We start from the raw sequence: 13,300 nt of genomic DNA, 5'->3' as shown, positions 1-13,300 counted from the left end.
CGCCTCTTCTTCAAAGAAGAAGTACGAAGAAAAATGCAACCAACTGTAGCCAAGACTCTAACAACGAGCAAGAAGGACGGCACTGTATCTACTGCCAGTACTGGCACTGCAGGATCAAGCACTAGTGGAGCAGCATTCACCACTACCACTGCAGTATCTGCTGCGAAGAAGACAGCAGGGACAGCACCAAAACCAATGCTGAGAGCAGGTAGCATCACCGGCCCTTCATCACGTTCATCTACAAAGCAGATCCCTTCAGAGTCGAGAAAGACTGGGATAGTCCCATCTACAGGCAAAGAAGGACCCAAGTTAAGTTCTGCTTTTGCCAAATCACTTGATAGAAGCTCAGCAAAACCTTCGAATCAGAGGTCTTCTTCCTTGGCTGCACCTACCTCAAGCTCTCTCCTCAAACGTAAAATTGGATCTGGTACTACGAGTCTGACCTCTTCTGCTGGCAGTAAACGCAAGTGTGATCGCCCTGCGGCTAAGTGTACTACGAGTTCTACAACTAAAAGCGCATCTTCCTCAAACACTGTGCAGGAATCTAGAGAAAAACGTGTCAACAGGATGTTCTTGTCTCCACAAACAAAACTCTATTGTTTCTTCCTTCGATATGCTAACAAGCTTTTTGAGAAGGGGAATCTTCTGCTCCAAAGAGACGAACCCTGTATTCATCTCCTGCACAGAGAATTGAATGGTCTTCTGAAAGATATCTTCGTACGGTTTTTGAAACCATCGGTGTCATCGGTTGCTCTGGTAAATGTACCCTTCTCTGACAGAAATCATCAGAAGAATGATGAGGACCTCATGATTGGGAACGATGCCAAACTGTATATAAGGGAACAAAGGAGTCTCAAGAAATCCACCTTCACTCTGAGTGAGTCAGACATCCAAGGTTTCTTCAGTGCAGTTCGCTCATATTATGTGAAAGCCTGCAATTACATCTTCAAAACCTGGCCGCTAGATGATGAATTAGCCAAGCATGCTCAGGTGCTGGATGTTAAGCTACACCAAGAAGTGGGGTTTGACTGTGTGGAGTTTTTCATCAAGAAATTCCCCTGTCTGTTCAGTGGCGGTGATAGTGACATAGACAGTCTTGAGAGTGAATTCGCTCACGACCAGGCAGACGCCTCCATAGCTACAATTGCTACTGAGACAGTGAGAGTGGATGAGCAGTGGCATCGGATTTCACAGCTCACAGATCCCTGCACTGGTGCCAAGAAGTATCCTAATTTGAGCAAAGTGATGAAGGGAATCTTGGTCATTCCTCATTCGAACGCATCATGTGAGCGGGCACTCAGTCTTGTACGGAAGAATCATACTGAATTTCGTCCCAATTTGAGTGTCAAAACCCTGGAAGCTCTCTTAATTGAAAAACTAGCTCATAGCACCCCTTGCTACCAGAGAGAATACAGCAAAGACATAATCAGAAGGGCTAAAAGAGCCACACAGCTGTCACTCAGCAAAGCTGCCATGGAAAAAGCAAGCAGCAGTAGTACCAGCCAGTAAGGTAAGAAAAATTATTGCTTCTTTTGTGCTTTTTGTTAATCTTTGATTGTCCCCTAACTTACTAATATTAACATACATGTAACATTAAAAAGTGCACAATTTTCCCCTTTTTTTGTTCAAAAAGTGGGAATTCTTAACATGTCAAATGCTCCAAAATAGGGCTCAGAGGGCACGAGAGAGCGTCTAGAACCCCAGAGCTTCCAGGGCCCTAAGGCGGGCCCTGGACCCCGCCGCAAGGGTCGAGCGCTCCGCGCTCGAGATGTGCGCTTCACGCACATTATTTGGTGTCGGTTGCAAATCCTCCCTAATTCTGATTTCCAAAAGTTGGCATCTCTGGTTATACCTTAAAACTCCTCAGATAACTGGGGGAACTTAATTTTTAAGTTAAACCACTGATTACATACAAGTGAAACCTATTACACTTATTTTGTAACGTTCAAACAAATAATTTGCTCCTGAAGTGAATTTTTGAATATATATATATATATATATATATATATATATATATATATATATATATATATATATATATATATATATATATATATATATATATATATATATATATATATATATCTTCTTCTTGTTTCGGCTGCTCCCATTAGAGGTCACCACAGCGGATCATCCATATGATCCGCATAGTGATTTGGCACATGTTTTACGCCGGATGCCCTTCCTGATGCAACCCTGGTCGCCTCTTACGACACAGGGATATGGTACACCTATTTTAACCGGGGTATACCCCGGACCCAGTACACTGGTACTCATTTCGCTGACCTCGGAAGGATGACAGGCTGAGTCAACCCCCTGGTGTATTAATTCAGTGGCCCAACGGGGCTTGAACTCAGGACATTTTGTATCCCAAGCCGCTGCCCTAATCACTGCGCCAACGTGTGTGTGTGTGTGTGTGTGTGTGTGTGTGTGTGTGTGTGTGTGTGTGTGTGTGTGTGTGTGTGTGTGTGTGTGTGTGTGTGTGTGTGTGTGTGTGTGTGTGTGTGTGTGTGTGTGTGTGTGTGTGTGTGTATTACGAATTTCGGCCCGCCCGGCGTGCGATCAGCCACGTAACTCGAATCGCGACCGTGTCGCCCACCGGAACGGACAATTCAGTCGTGACCCTCCTTGGAACTACCGCCAGGAGCTAGTTACGGGTGGGTCTTTCGACCACACCACAATCATGCCAATCGGCCACCTGCACAGGATAGGGTTGTTCGCCAAACTCGACCTACCGAAGTACCTGCGCGAGTAGTTAACCGGGCGATCGTACTTCGCCGCTGGCCGGCCTAGGACACAAACCGCTTAAGCGGTCCGTTCCGTGCTTCAGTGATAACCGAGCAGTGTTATCGCCGGCCCCGACAGACGTGATTATTTACCGGGTGCTTACACCCCTCCTACCAATTCCTTCCGTGATGCAAGATGGAACTTTCATACAAGGGAAAGGACGCAACGAAACTGGGAACAGTTCAACAGGCACATTTATTGCACACTCAGACAAGCACGTATTTTACAGCCATACAGAAAATCATGCACGTATACAGTGAAAGCAAGCAAAGGCAGAGTTACAACCGAATGAAGTCTTTGTCACACGCACACTTAGACAATTCTACTTATAAGATGGCCCCACCACATGCATTTACACAAAAGCAAAGGAAAAAGCCACCCTCAAAGGCAAGGGTGGCAGACAGGTTCGTGGACCAAATGTGCGTGGAACCTGGATGAGCGGCCAGGTCCACGAGACTGAAGGGTCTTACCCGCACCCTCGTGGCGCGATGGCGAGCAAGCCGCGATGTCAGCATAGCTGCGCCTGGCTTCGTGCCCCTGGCGTGGTCGGTGAGCTCTCTCCGTCGATCGGCCCCCGTCTGCCTTTCCCGTCTGCTTCGAGCTCCGTCTCCCAACTTGACTGCCCCGCCGACACTGCACTTGACTTGACTGCCCCGTCTCCCGACTTGACTGCCGACTCACTGCTGCTGCCACTCCACTGCTCCCACTTGACTGCCACTCTCCGCCACACTGCTGCTGCCACTCCACTGCTCCCACTTGACCGCCGACGACCGACACGCTGCTTGACTGCCCCGTCTCCCGACTCTCCAGACCGCCACTCCACCGACTCCAGACTTGACTGCCGACTCACTGCCACACTGCTGCTGCCACTCCACTGCTTCCACTTGACTGCCGCGAGCTGCGTTGTGCTCGCGCTTATATAGGCCGAGGGAGGAGCGTATATGCAAATTTCTGGATCACAGCAGGTTCAGAGGCGGGGCCACACCACCCGATGCTCAGCCATTGGATGGAAGAAAAGTGGGCGTGAATCATTCTTGATCCGCTTTTCGAGGCGAAAGGAACCCATTCACAACCCATGGCCCGACGTGTGGTAGAAAGGCAGAGGTGGTGGGAGTTTGCTGCGGTGCTTTGGGAAGGGTGTTGGTGGTGGCGATTTGGTTGCTGGCGGGCGTCGTTTGAGAATGGCGGTGAAGCGATGTTTGCGGGTTGGAGTTGTGGAGGTAAAGAGGCGAAGGTGGTGGTGTTTGAGTTGTAGTTGTTTGGGAATGATGTTGGTAGTGGCGATTTGGTTGTTGGCGGGCGTCGTTTGAGAATGGCGGTGAAGCGGTTTGCGGGGTGGAGTTGTGGAGGTAAAGAGGCGAAGGTGGTGGTGTTTGAGTTGCAATTGTTTGGGAATGATGTTGGTGGTGGCGATTTGGTTGTTGGGGCTGATTGGTCCAAAATAATGTTAGAGAAAAGAAAAATGGCTATCTCAAAGGATCGCAGCTCTGTGAACATGGAAATTCCCTCTAAACAACGGTGGGGAAATCTAACTACACAATTACTTATCGTCATAACTGATCTAAGGTCCTTTATGGTGGTCTGCGAATTTCCACAGCCGTAACAATATATATATATATATATATATATATATATATATATATATATATATATATATATATATATATATATATATATATATATATATATATATATATATATATATATATATGAGCCTGGTGTTGGCCGAGTGGTGGCTTGGGATCCTCAGAGTCCTGAGTTTGAGCCCTGCTGGCCACTGAATTAACATCAGGGGGGTTGATTCAGCCTGTCATCCTTCCGAAGGTCGGCGAAATGAGCACCAGTATATTGGTAATTATCCCTGCTTGTTGAAAGCGACTAAGGGTTGGCGTCAGGAAGGGCATCCGGCCATAAAAACATTGCCACAAGAAAGGGGACCATGATTGGAGCCCGCAAAAAGCTGACCCCCTGCTCAGGGAAAAAGGCTTTAAAATGGAGTGATTTGATATGTTTATGTATGTGTGTGTGTATATATATATATATATATTGTTTTTTTATGCCTGGTGTTGGCATAATAGTTATGGTGGTGGGCTAAGGATCCTTGGATCCTGAGTTCAAATCCCCCTTGACTGTTGAATTACTATCAGGTGAGGTTGACTCTGCCTGTCATCCTTCCGAGGTCAGCAAAATGAGTACTAACTTGCTGGTATCCTGTGTTGAAGTGGTGACCTGTCCAGGATTGTACCCTCAAGCCAAGGAGACTGCTTAGGCAGCACCAACACTGCACAGAGTATGGTGCTGATGGATGGATGGATCATATATATTGTTACAGTGCCGGTGCGTCGGCCGTGAACCGACCGCTCTGACGGAGCCGCAAGTCGAGTCAGCCCGACCGATCGCCCGGAATATAGATCGCCGCCCGGATAAGTCCGAGTCAACGGGTCCTTGTACAAGAACCGAAATACGCCAATGGGCAGACCACGTGGTGTAGGGTCGATTGCCAATCTTCAATTTACCTAAATACCCACGTGATCCAACTACCGGGGTATTCCACCCTCAACGGAACTTGTACGGAACAAGTCGCTGAGGCGAGCCTGTCCCGTGCGCGATTCCGAGCGGCTTAATCGCTGAGAACCGTCGGTCCAAATGTCCCCCTTTTACGGCAAACCAATGGCTTTCTAACTACCAACACACGAAATGCTCGGTCAATGAAAGAATCGACGCGACGAGCAGAAAACATTTAACAATTGGGGTATTTATTAATAATAATGGGGAACGAGGGAAGCACGTAAGAGCAGAACTATACCGACTATACGAAATGCAAGGCAACATTTACAGCACACAAAGCACTTAACAATTTCCTACTTATTAGACGGGCCCACGGACACACGTACACACACGTACACACACACACACACACACACACACACACACACACACACACACACACACACACACACACACACACACACCCAAGAAATGGTGGCTGAGCCCTTTAATAATTGACTCCAGCTCGGAGGACAGGTGAGCTGAAACCCAGGACCTAACTCGAACCTCTCCACCTCGTGTGGTCTTCAAGCTGTTCGGACCCGGGCTCCAGTGAGAGCGAGCTGGATCCAATCGCCGTGAGCCGCGATCCTTCCCGAGCTCCAGTGAATCCTCTCGCGCTTCTGAACACGTGCTGGTCAGACGAGGCGCCGATCCTTCCCGTCGATGCGTCGCTTCCCCGAGGAACCACCTCCAAGATGAGGCCGATGAGTCGCACCAAGCGGAGAACAAAGAGCTCCACGAACCAACAAGAGCCAGCAGAGCAACCAGCTCAACTCTCTTCCGATGAACAAAGCCTCTCACAACACGAACCAAGAGCAAGAAGCCACCACCAGCAGCTTGAGCCGAGCAACCAGCTCAACTCTCTTCCGATGAACAAAGCGAGGACCAAGAACTCCGAGCCGAGCAGAACCCGAAGGCCTGCTGAAAAGCCAAGCCGAAGCAAAAAGCTTACTAAAAGCCTCAAGCAGAAGCCGAAGCTCTACCGAAAAAGCCAGCCAAAGCAGAAAGCCTTCAAAAAGCCTCCTCCCTAACCCAAGCCAAAGCAGAAGCCGAAGCTCTACTGAAAGGCCAGCCCGAACAAAGCAGAGTATCCCTTTTTTATTCCTATCCGCCCACTCCCCCACTCCCGGCGTGACTCATGCCCTCGTGATCCATACCCCGCTCAACCACGGGTGGGAGGGAGTTGTTTACGTCATGAAGCACGGGACGGAAGGGCTCTTCTTCCTCTTCGCAGAAGAGGGGGAGTGGCGTCTCCATTGTGTTATGATCGCTCCCTAACTATTAAATTGAATCGCGCAGTGCACTTAATCGATTTCTGCCCATGAAGCAATGGAAGGTGAACTATTGAGGGAACAAGCACTTATCGACATAACTACCTAAAGGAACCTGAATGTTGTGTGCAATCGAATTCCCAAATTTGGAACATATATGTAAAGTTTTTTTTTTTATTATTATTATTATTTTTTTTTTTTAAGGGTTAATTAGGCAAAGGGTTTGAATATTCATGCAACTGAGAATCAGATTTTTCTCTGTTAATCTAATTGAATCACATTTTATCTGCATTTTTTTTTTCAGCTTTATCATTTCAGTCATTTGTGAAGACTATTAAGTTTGATTTGAAAGCATCATGAAATAAGCTCAGGTGGCATCAAAATGTGAACTTTGGAAGGGGTGAATACTTTTGCAGGCCACTGTATATAACTTGATACCTGCTTAAATAAAGGGGCACCAAATAGTGCTCCATGTACCCCATATTGCATGGAATTGGTCCATATGAGGAAATTGCATTTGAATGCACATTGTTGCCTGCTGTATTTTGATTTCATTCTTGCTCACAATGGAAATCAGACATTTAACATCAATTGAATCATTATATTATCCTTAGGGGCACCTGAATGGCATCGACTGGTCCAACGGGGTCCAAAATGAAATAACAGAAAATAATTGTTCCCTTTCACAAAATGTCCATATGCATGTTTTATAGCATGCTGAGCTCAGAAGGTCCAGTTATAAACATGATAAAGGTCAATTTGGACATCTGAACTTGGTGTTTGGAGCATAAAAAGGTTCGAATAAGGAACAAACTTAATCTTTTTCTTTGTTTTACAGCCACAGGAAATTGACCTCCATGGGGAAGTTGCTATGAAATTTTCAGTATTGTCTCTTGTGAAGTGATTTTATCCTGTACTAAAACATGGAATGATCACTGAATAATGTATTTCACAAGTTTACTTTGTATGGGTTACTGACTTGGAATTGGTGGCCCCGAAAGGGCCCAGGAAACAATGTGAAAAAAAAAAATGCAAATGGGAAATAGCAATCCATGCGTGAACGGGATGCTGTGCCCATTATGCGAAGACCATGTGGTCCTTTGCGTGTCACATATATCACACATGTGGAACAGCGATGAGGCAACAATTTCACATCTGTAGCTGATAACTTTGTGCAGGAAAGATCATGATGGCTAAATTGAAGCTAAATTATCCCTTTTATTGTTGACATGAAAATATTACAAGTTATAAATAGAAAAATTGATGGACAATGCATTTACATCATTGTTAAGTCTAGTCAAATAGGTTTATGAGGCACATCGTCTCACATTCTTCATTTTCATCGTGGGGGAAAAAAAATTCTACTTTTATTTTTTTGACAATGTAATTGATTTTATTTTTCAAAAGAGAAGACATGGACTTCAACTGGGGAGAAATGAGAGGTGGTCCTTCAGGGTAAATTGTGGTCTCGCATAACCAAATAACAAGCACTTTGTGGTTTCGGGTATAACATGGCTTTTACTTAGTTATTTAAAGAATTAGATGCATTTCATTGATCCCTTGCAGTGAGCTGTCCAGACAGGAATTTCGAGATCGAATTGCAATTGACATTAGATAGAACAAGAGCAAGACTGCCACAACCAGCATTTCATTCCACTCACATTTATAGTGGTCGTGTTTTGTGCAAGATATGTTTCAAAGGCTATGTCAGATATAATGTCACCAAGAAAAAGTTTCAAAGTACGACAGACCAAGCACAATTTTTTTTCAGTATGCAAAGAAATGGAAAAAATGTCAATCGTGAATACAGTTGTGTGTTCAACAAAGTAGATTGGTCACAGTACGTTGAAAACTGGGCACACAAGTCCTGCGAGTCAAAAAAAATTCAGATACCTTTCTTATTTCATAAACTGCAATCACTCAAGATCTGACATGTGTATTATGCAATGCAGAAAAGTACCCAAAGGGAAACCATTACCAGTACAAGCAATCTGTTTGGTGGAAAAGGCCGAATCTACACCGAAAGAGTAAACCAAACTTCATTTCAAAAAACAACAATGCAAAGTATCTGGCAGGAGCAAAGAGAATACTTTTGATCCAAGCAACAAAATATCTGCCAGCAGCTGATGAAGGATATCACAAAAAGACATGCTATGAGCCTTTTCAGAGTCCCACTTGGAAACGTCAAACTGGCAACGAATTGAAGGATCAGAAAGCTGATGAGGATGATCCATTGGAAGAATTGTCCCAATTGATTGAAGTGCAGTCAGTGAAAAAGATGTCAATAAAATAACACAGTTAAACTCATCCTTGAATTATATCCGGTCTTTCAGGGGGCTGGGTCCATATCATGCAAAAGATCTGAGAGCAAACATGGAAGTGGGGTATGGTAACATGGTACAATTCCACTTTCTCGTTTCATGGGCACACAAACCATATTTTTGATGTCAACGTTATTTTTGCACGTTGAGGTATTTTCTCTTTCTCTCTCTCTCTCTCTCCTCTCTCCTCTCTCCTCTCTCCTCTCTCCTCTCTCTCCTCTCTCTCCTCTCTCTCCTCTCTCTCCTCTCTTTCTCCTCTCTCTCTCCTCTCTCTCTCTCTCTCTCTCTCTCTCTCTCTCTCTCTCTCTCTCTCTCTCTCCTCTCTCTCTCCCTCTCTCTCTCCTCTCTCTCCTCTCTCTCTCTCCTCTCTCTCCTCTCTCTCTCTCTCTCTCTCTCTCTCTCTCTCTCTCTCTCTCTCTCCTCTCTCTCCTCTCTCTCTCCTCTCTCTCTCTCTCTCTCCTCTCTCTCTCCTCTCTCTCTCTCTCTCTCACTCTCTCTCTCCTCTCTCCTCTCCTCTCTCCTCTCTCCTCTCTCCTCTCCTCTCTCCTCTCCTCTCTCCTCTCTCTCTCCTCTCTCGCAGCCTGTGGCTGCTGGTTGCATCATTCGTTGGGACGTGGCTATGCTGCTGATGCAGTGTCCCCCTTACCAGTACACTGGTACTCATTTTGCCGATCTCGGAAGGACGACAGGCTGAGTCAACCTCCTGGTGTATATTAATTCAGCGGCCAACAGGGCTTGAACTCAGGACCCTAGGATCCCAAGCCGCCACCCTAACCACTAAGCCAACACAAGGCTTTGAGGTATCCTAATATACCCATTTAGATGATGATATATCACTTTGCCAGTCAAAATTAGTGGGAAAGTCATTACATAGAAAACCCACTGGGCACCCAAACGTTTTAAAACGACACCTTTTTTTTTCAAAAATCTGCCAGCACCATCATTTCTCACTCAAAATTATACCCCAGAAACTGTTTTCAAAAAAGAGTGAACACCATTTTCCACCTGCAGTAGGTTTTGAGCCTAATTATCCATGCAAGGACACCCTCAATATTGCTTGAAGGTTAGAGCCTGAGTGGTATTTTATGGATTATTTTGCCAGGAGGATTGAAATAAACTTATTTCAAGAAATAGTCCAAGATTGTTTCATTTTTTTTGTCTTGTATTCTTGTCCAAAGGTATATGTGGGTTCATTGATGGCAACAGACATTTGAGAGTCATGCATTCTGCTTCAATTACAATTTTTTACCTCTGCAACCAAAGGTGAAGTTGCTTATGTTTTTCACCCCTTTATTTCATTCGGACGAAACTTGGTGGACACGTTGGGTGTATCGCAAGGACAAATTGATTCGATTTTGGGAAAGATCCGAATGTGGATCTGGATACGGGAATCATTAAATCTATTAAGTGATTCTTCACCATTGAGAGATGGGGTCAAAAACGATTGAGTACTGTATAGCACGATATCTCAAAAATGTATTGGGCCCGGTATGTTCTCGTGGATCAGGGATTGCGTGGTGGAGGTATGCGCTCCACCGAGTACCCTTCTCATACAATATGAGATAATCAAGCTTTTTCATTGTAATTGAAAGAAAGTCGTTAATAAAAATCATAATGTGGCTTTCAAACCTATTTTTGATGATCATTTTGAGAATTTTCCCAAAGTTGCTGTGTTATACCTCTGTGCCAAGCTGTATTGCATTCAAATCGATTTAAGCTTTGCATTATACAGTACGACATCCATCAAAGTATTCCTGATGTCAGTGGCTCAAAATTACAGTATTCAAAGTCATTAATGAAAGGCTGTCATGACAGTGGGAAAGCATGAATAGTCTGAAACCTGTTGTGGGAAAGACTAAATGATTCAATATAATCTCCATCTCCATAATTCTTGTAATATATTTTTATGCTCTAATACGAAGGGCATTCAAATATTTTTCCCCAAAGGAATGTTCATGTATCATCAAAACTCAGCACGGATCATAATTTTTTTTAATGAGTTTCCAACCAATGTCACATTTTCCAAGTGGTGGCTGAGTTTATTGATACTGTTGGAATGGAAGTCGTGTTTTTGTCTTTTGCACTGTTCACCAAGTACAGGAATGACCTTTTATTCCACCTCGCACGTATTCAGTCCAATCCCTGAAATGTTGATACAAACCAGTGTTCTCTAACCTGTGTGTCATATGGGTGTGGTGGCAGAGTGAGATAGCTAGAAGAAAGATGTCATGATGCTTCAGTTTTACAGCTGCCTTGGGTTTACATCGAGTTGTATGCAGGTGATACAAATGATGTCAAAGTGAAACTTTTACAAGAAAACGTTGCCTTGAGTTCGCAGGAAGAGCCATGGAACACTCAGATGGCTTGCGACGATGCTTTTCCTGTTGATGGTGAGCTGAACATGGCACGTGCTGTTGGGAAATTGCTTTTAATCCTGAAAAAAATGTCAATCCATAACATTTGTGACATCATTAAATTGTTTGCATCAACTGCTTTAATGTCATGTGATTCCCTCTTTACTTGTTTTTGACAGAACAATCGACGAGTAATATTGGGAGATTAAATTCCGAGTGTGGCCCGGCATTGAAAATAAAGCCTTCTAGGAGGAATTGCACAGTTGCACATTCCCAAGAATCATCGCAGGATACGTTAAAGTGCAGATACTGTCATTACAACACCAACCTCAAGCGAAAACTGACCTTGCACATGAAGATCCACAAGAGGGATAAACTTTATGTGTGTACCCTCTGTCGTAAGAGTTACACTCAGTCCTCCTCTTTGGTGGTGCACATGAGATCTCACACTGGGGAGCGTCCGTACGTATGCTCTATCTGTGGTAAATGTTTTGCTCACTCGAGTAGCTTTTACTTGCACAAGAATGTTCATAATGAAGATCGTCCATACAAGTGCTCTCTCTGTGAAAAAGCCTTTAAATTTTCCCATCACGTCAAGACACACATGAATGTTCACAAAAAGGACTCAAATAAGTTGAAATTTTTAGCAACCTACGGTTTGGCCTTAGAAGAAAAACCTGAGTGAAGATTGGCATGCTTCCCTGTAAGAGCCTTGTTCTTGATTAGAGCACCAATGTCATAAGATTCCAGGGAAAGGAAGTGGCTGTAAAAAACACATTACTGGAAAGCTTTGCTTGCAATTGCTTCAAGTGAGACCACAAGGGTACTTTACATGAATTTTAACCTGGATGTTTGTTTATTACAAGACAAATTATTATATGTAGTTGATAAAATTTGTTTTTATTGTTTCGGTAACAACACCTATAATCATGTTTCCTACTTTAATGCCCAAGACGAAAATCGAGATGGTGGCAAAGGGAAACACAAAGAGGGTGGAAAACATCAAAGCTGTTGAAATTGATAGAGGATTAGTTTCTCTGAATGGTAATGATTTCCTGACAGATATCCCTTTTACACAGCATCATGAGATCAAGAAGTTTTATCCACCTTGTCCTTCGTGAAGAGTCGGCGAGCTATGACCGGCACCCTGTACAAATTACAAAGTCCCGCGCCTCAGACGAGTAGCCTGTGTTGGAGTGGTAACCCACACAGGTTTGTAACTCCAAGCCAAGAAACTGCTTCAGCAGCCCTTTGCGTTGAGTGGGGAGAAGAGTATAAACAAAAACAAGCAAAACATTATATAATAATATCATTGGGGGTGACGGTTATTTTGACTTCTCGTGCCATTTGTCATGTTTTTTAGCGCAAGTGTGCAGTTTCTGTGTGAATACGATATGTTGCATGTAGAAGGTTGTGTTTGGAGATGATAAACGTGATCCCTCCCCTCTGTGTGTGTCAAAATCCCTGCTATTCCCCCCTTTTTATTAAACCACTACATCATTCCCTTATCATCTGTTTATGTGTTTTTTTATCCCCCACCGCATGGCGGAAGGGGGATATTGTTGTCACCCGGGTCGTCCGTCCGGCTGTCCGACCGTCCGTCCAGCTGGCTGGGCGTCAACATTTATAGCTGTGAGTGCGATAACTCATAAACTGTTCGCCATATCGATTTGAAATTTGGGTCACATGTACCACCTGAAAAGGAAGAACCCGATTGATTTTGGGCGTGGCCGGATCCAAGATGGCCGACTGGGGCGGCCATCTTGAAAAAAGTTTTTTCGCCATATCGATTTGAAATTTGGGTCACACATGTACTACCTGAAAAGGAAGAATCCTATTGATTTTGGGCGTGGCCGGATCCAAGATGGCCGACTGGGGCAGTCCGTCCGTCCGGCTGGCAAGCCGGGCGTCAACATTTATAGCTGTGAGTGTGATAACTCGTAAACTGTTCGCCATATCGATTTGAAATTTGGGTCACACATGTACCACCTGAAAAGGAAGAACCCTATTGATTTTG

The 13,300-nt window shown here is 44.5% G+C and overlaps 1 protein-coding gene across 1 annotated transcript in view; it reads left to right on the top strand.

The window, feature by feature from the left end:
- Nucleotides 1-12,791, top strand: part of LOC147027924 (uncharacterized) — a 32,617-nt gene extending 19,826 nt beyond the window's left edge. The window contains exons 4-5 of the mRNA XM_085877763.1: nt 11,209-11,319; nt 11,463-12,791. Coding sequence (XP_085733889.1) covers nt 11,209-11,319; nt 11,463-11,968 — 617 coding nt within the window. The 3' untranslated portion in view covers nt 11,969-12,791. The remainder of the gene's footprint in view (nt 1-11,208; nt 11,320-11,462) is intronic.
- The last annotated feature ends 509 nt before the right edge of the window (nt 12,792-13,300 follow it).

This window comes from Eptatretus burgeri, chromosome 4 (genome assembly GCF_056783735.1).
Source record: "Eptatretus burgeri isolate ZD-2024b chromosome 4, Ebu_testis_v1, whole genome shotgun sequence".
Taxonomy (NCBI): Eukaryota; Metazoa; Chordata; class Myxini; order Myxiniformes; family Myxinidae; genus Eptatretus; species Eptatretus burgeri.
Note: the sequence above shows the minus strand (reverse complement) of the source record. Positions and strands in the feature narration are given on the sequence as shown.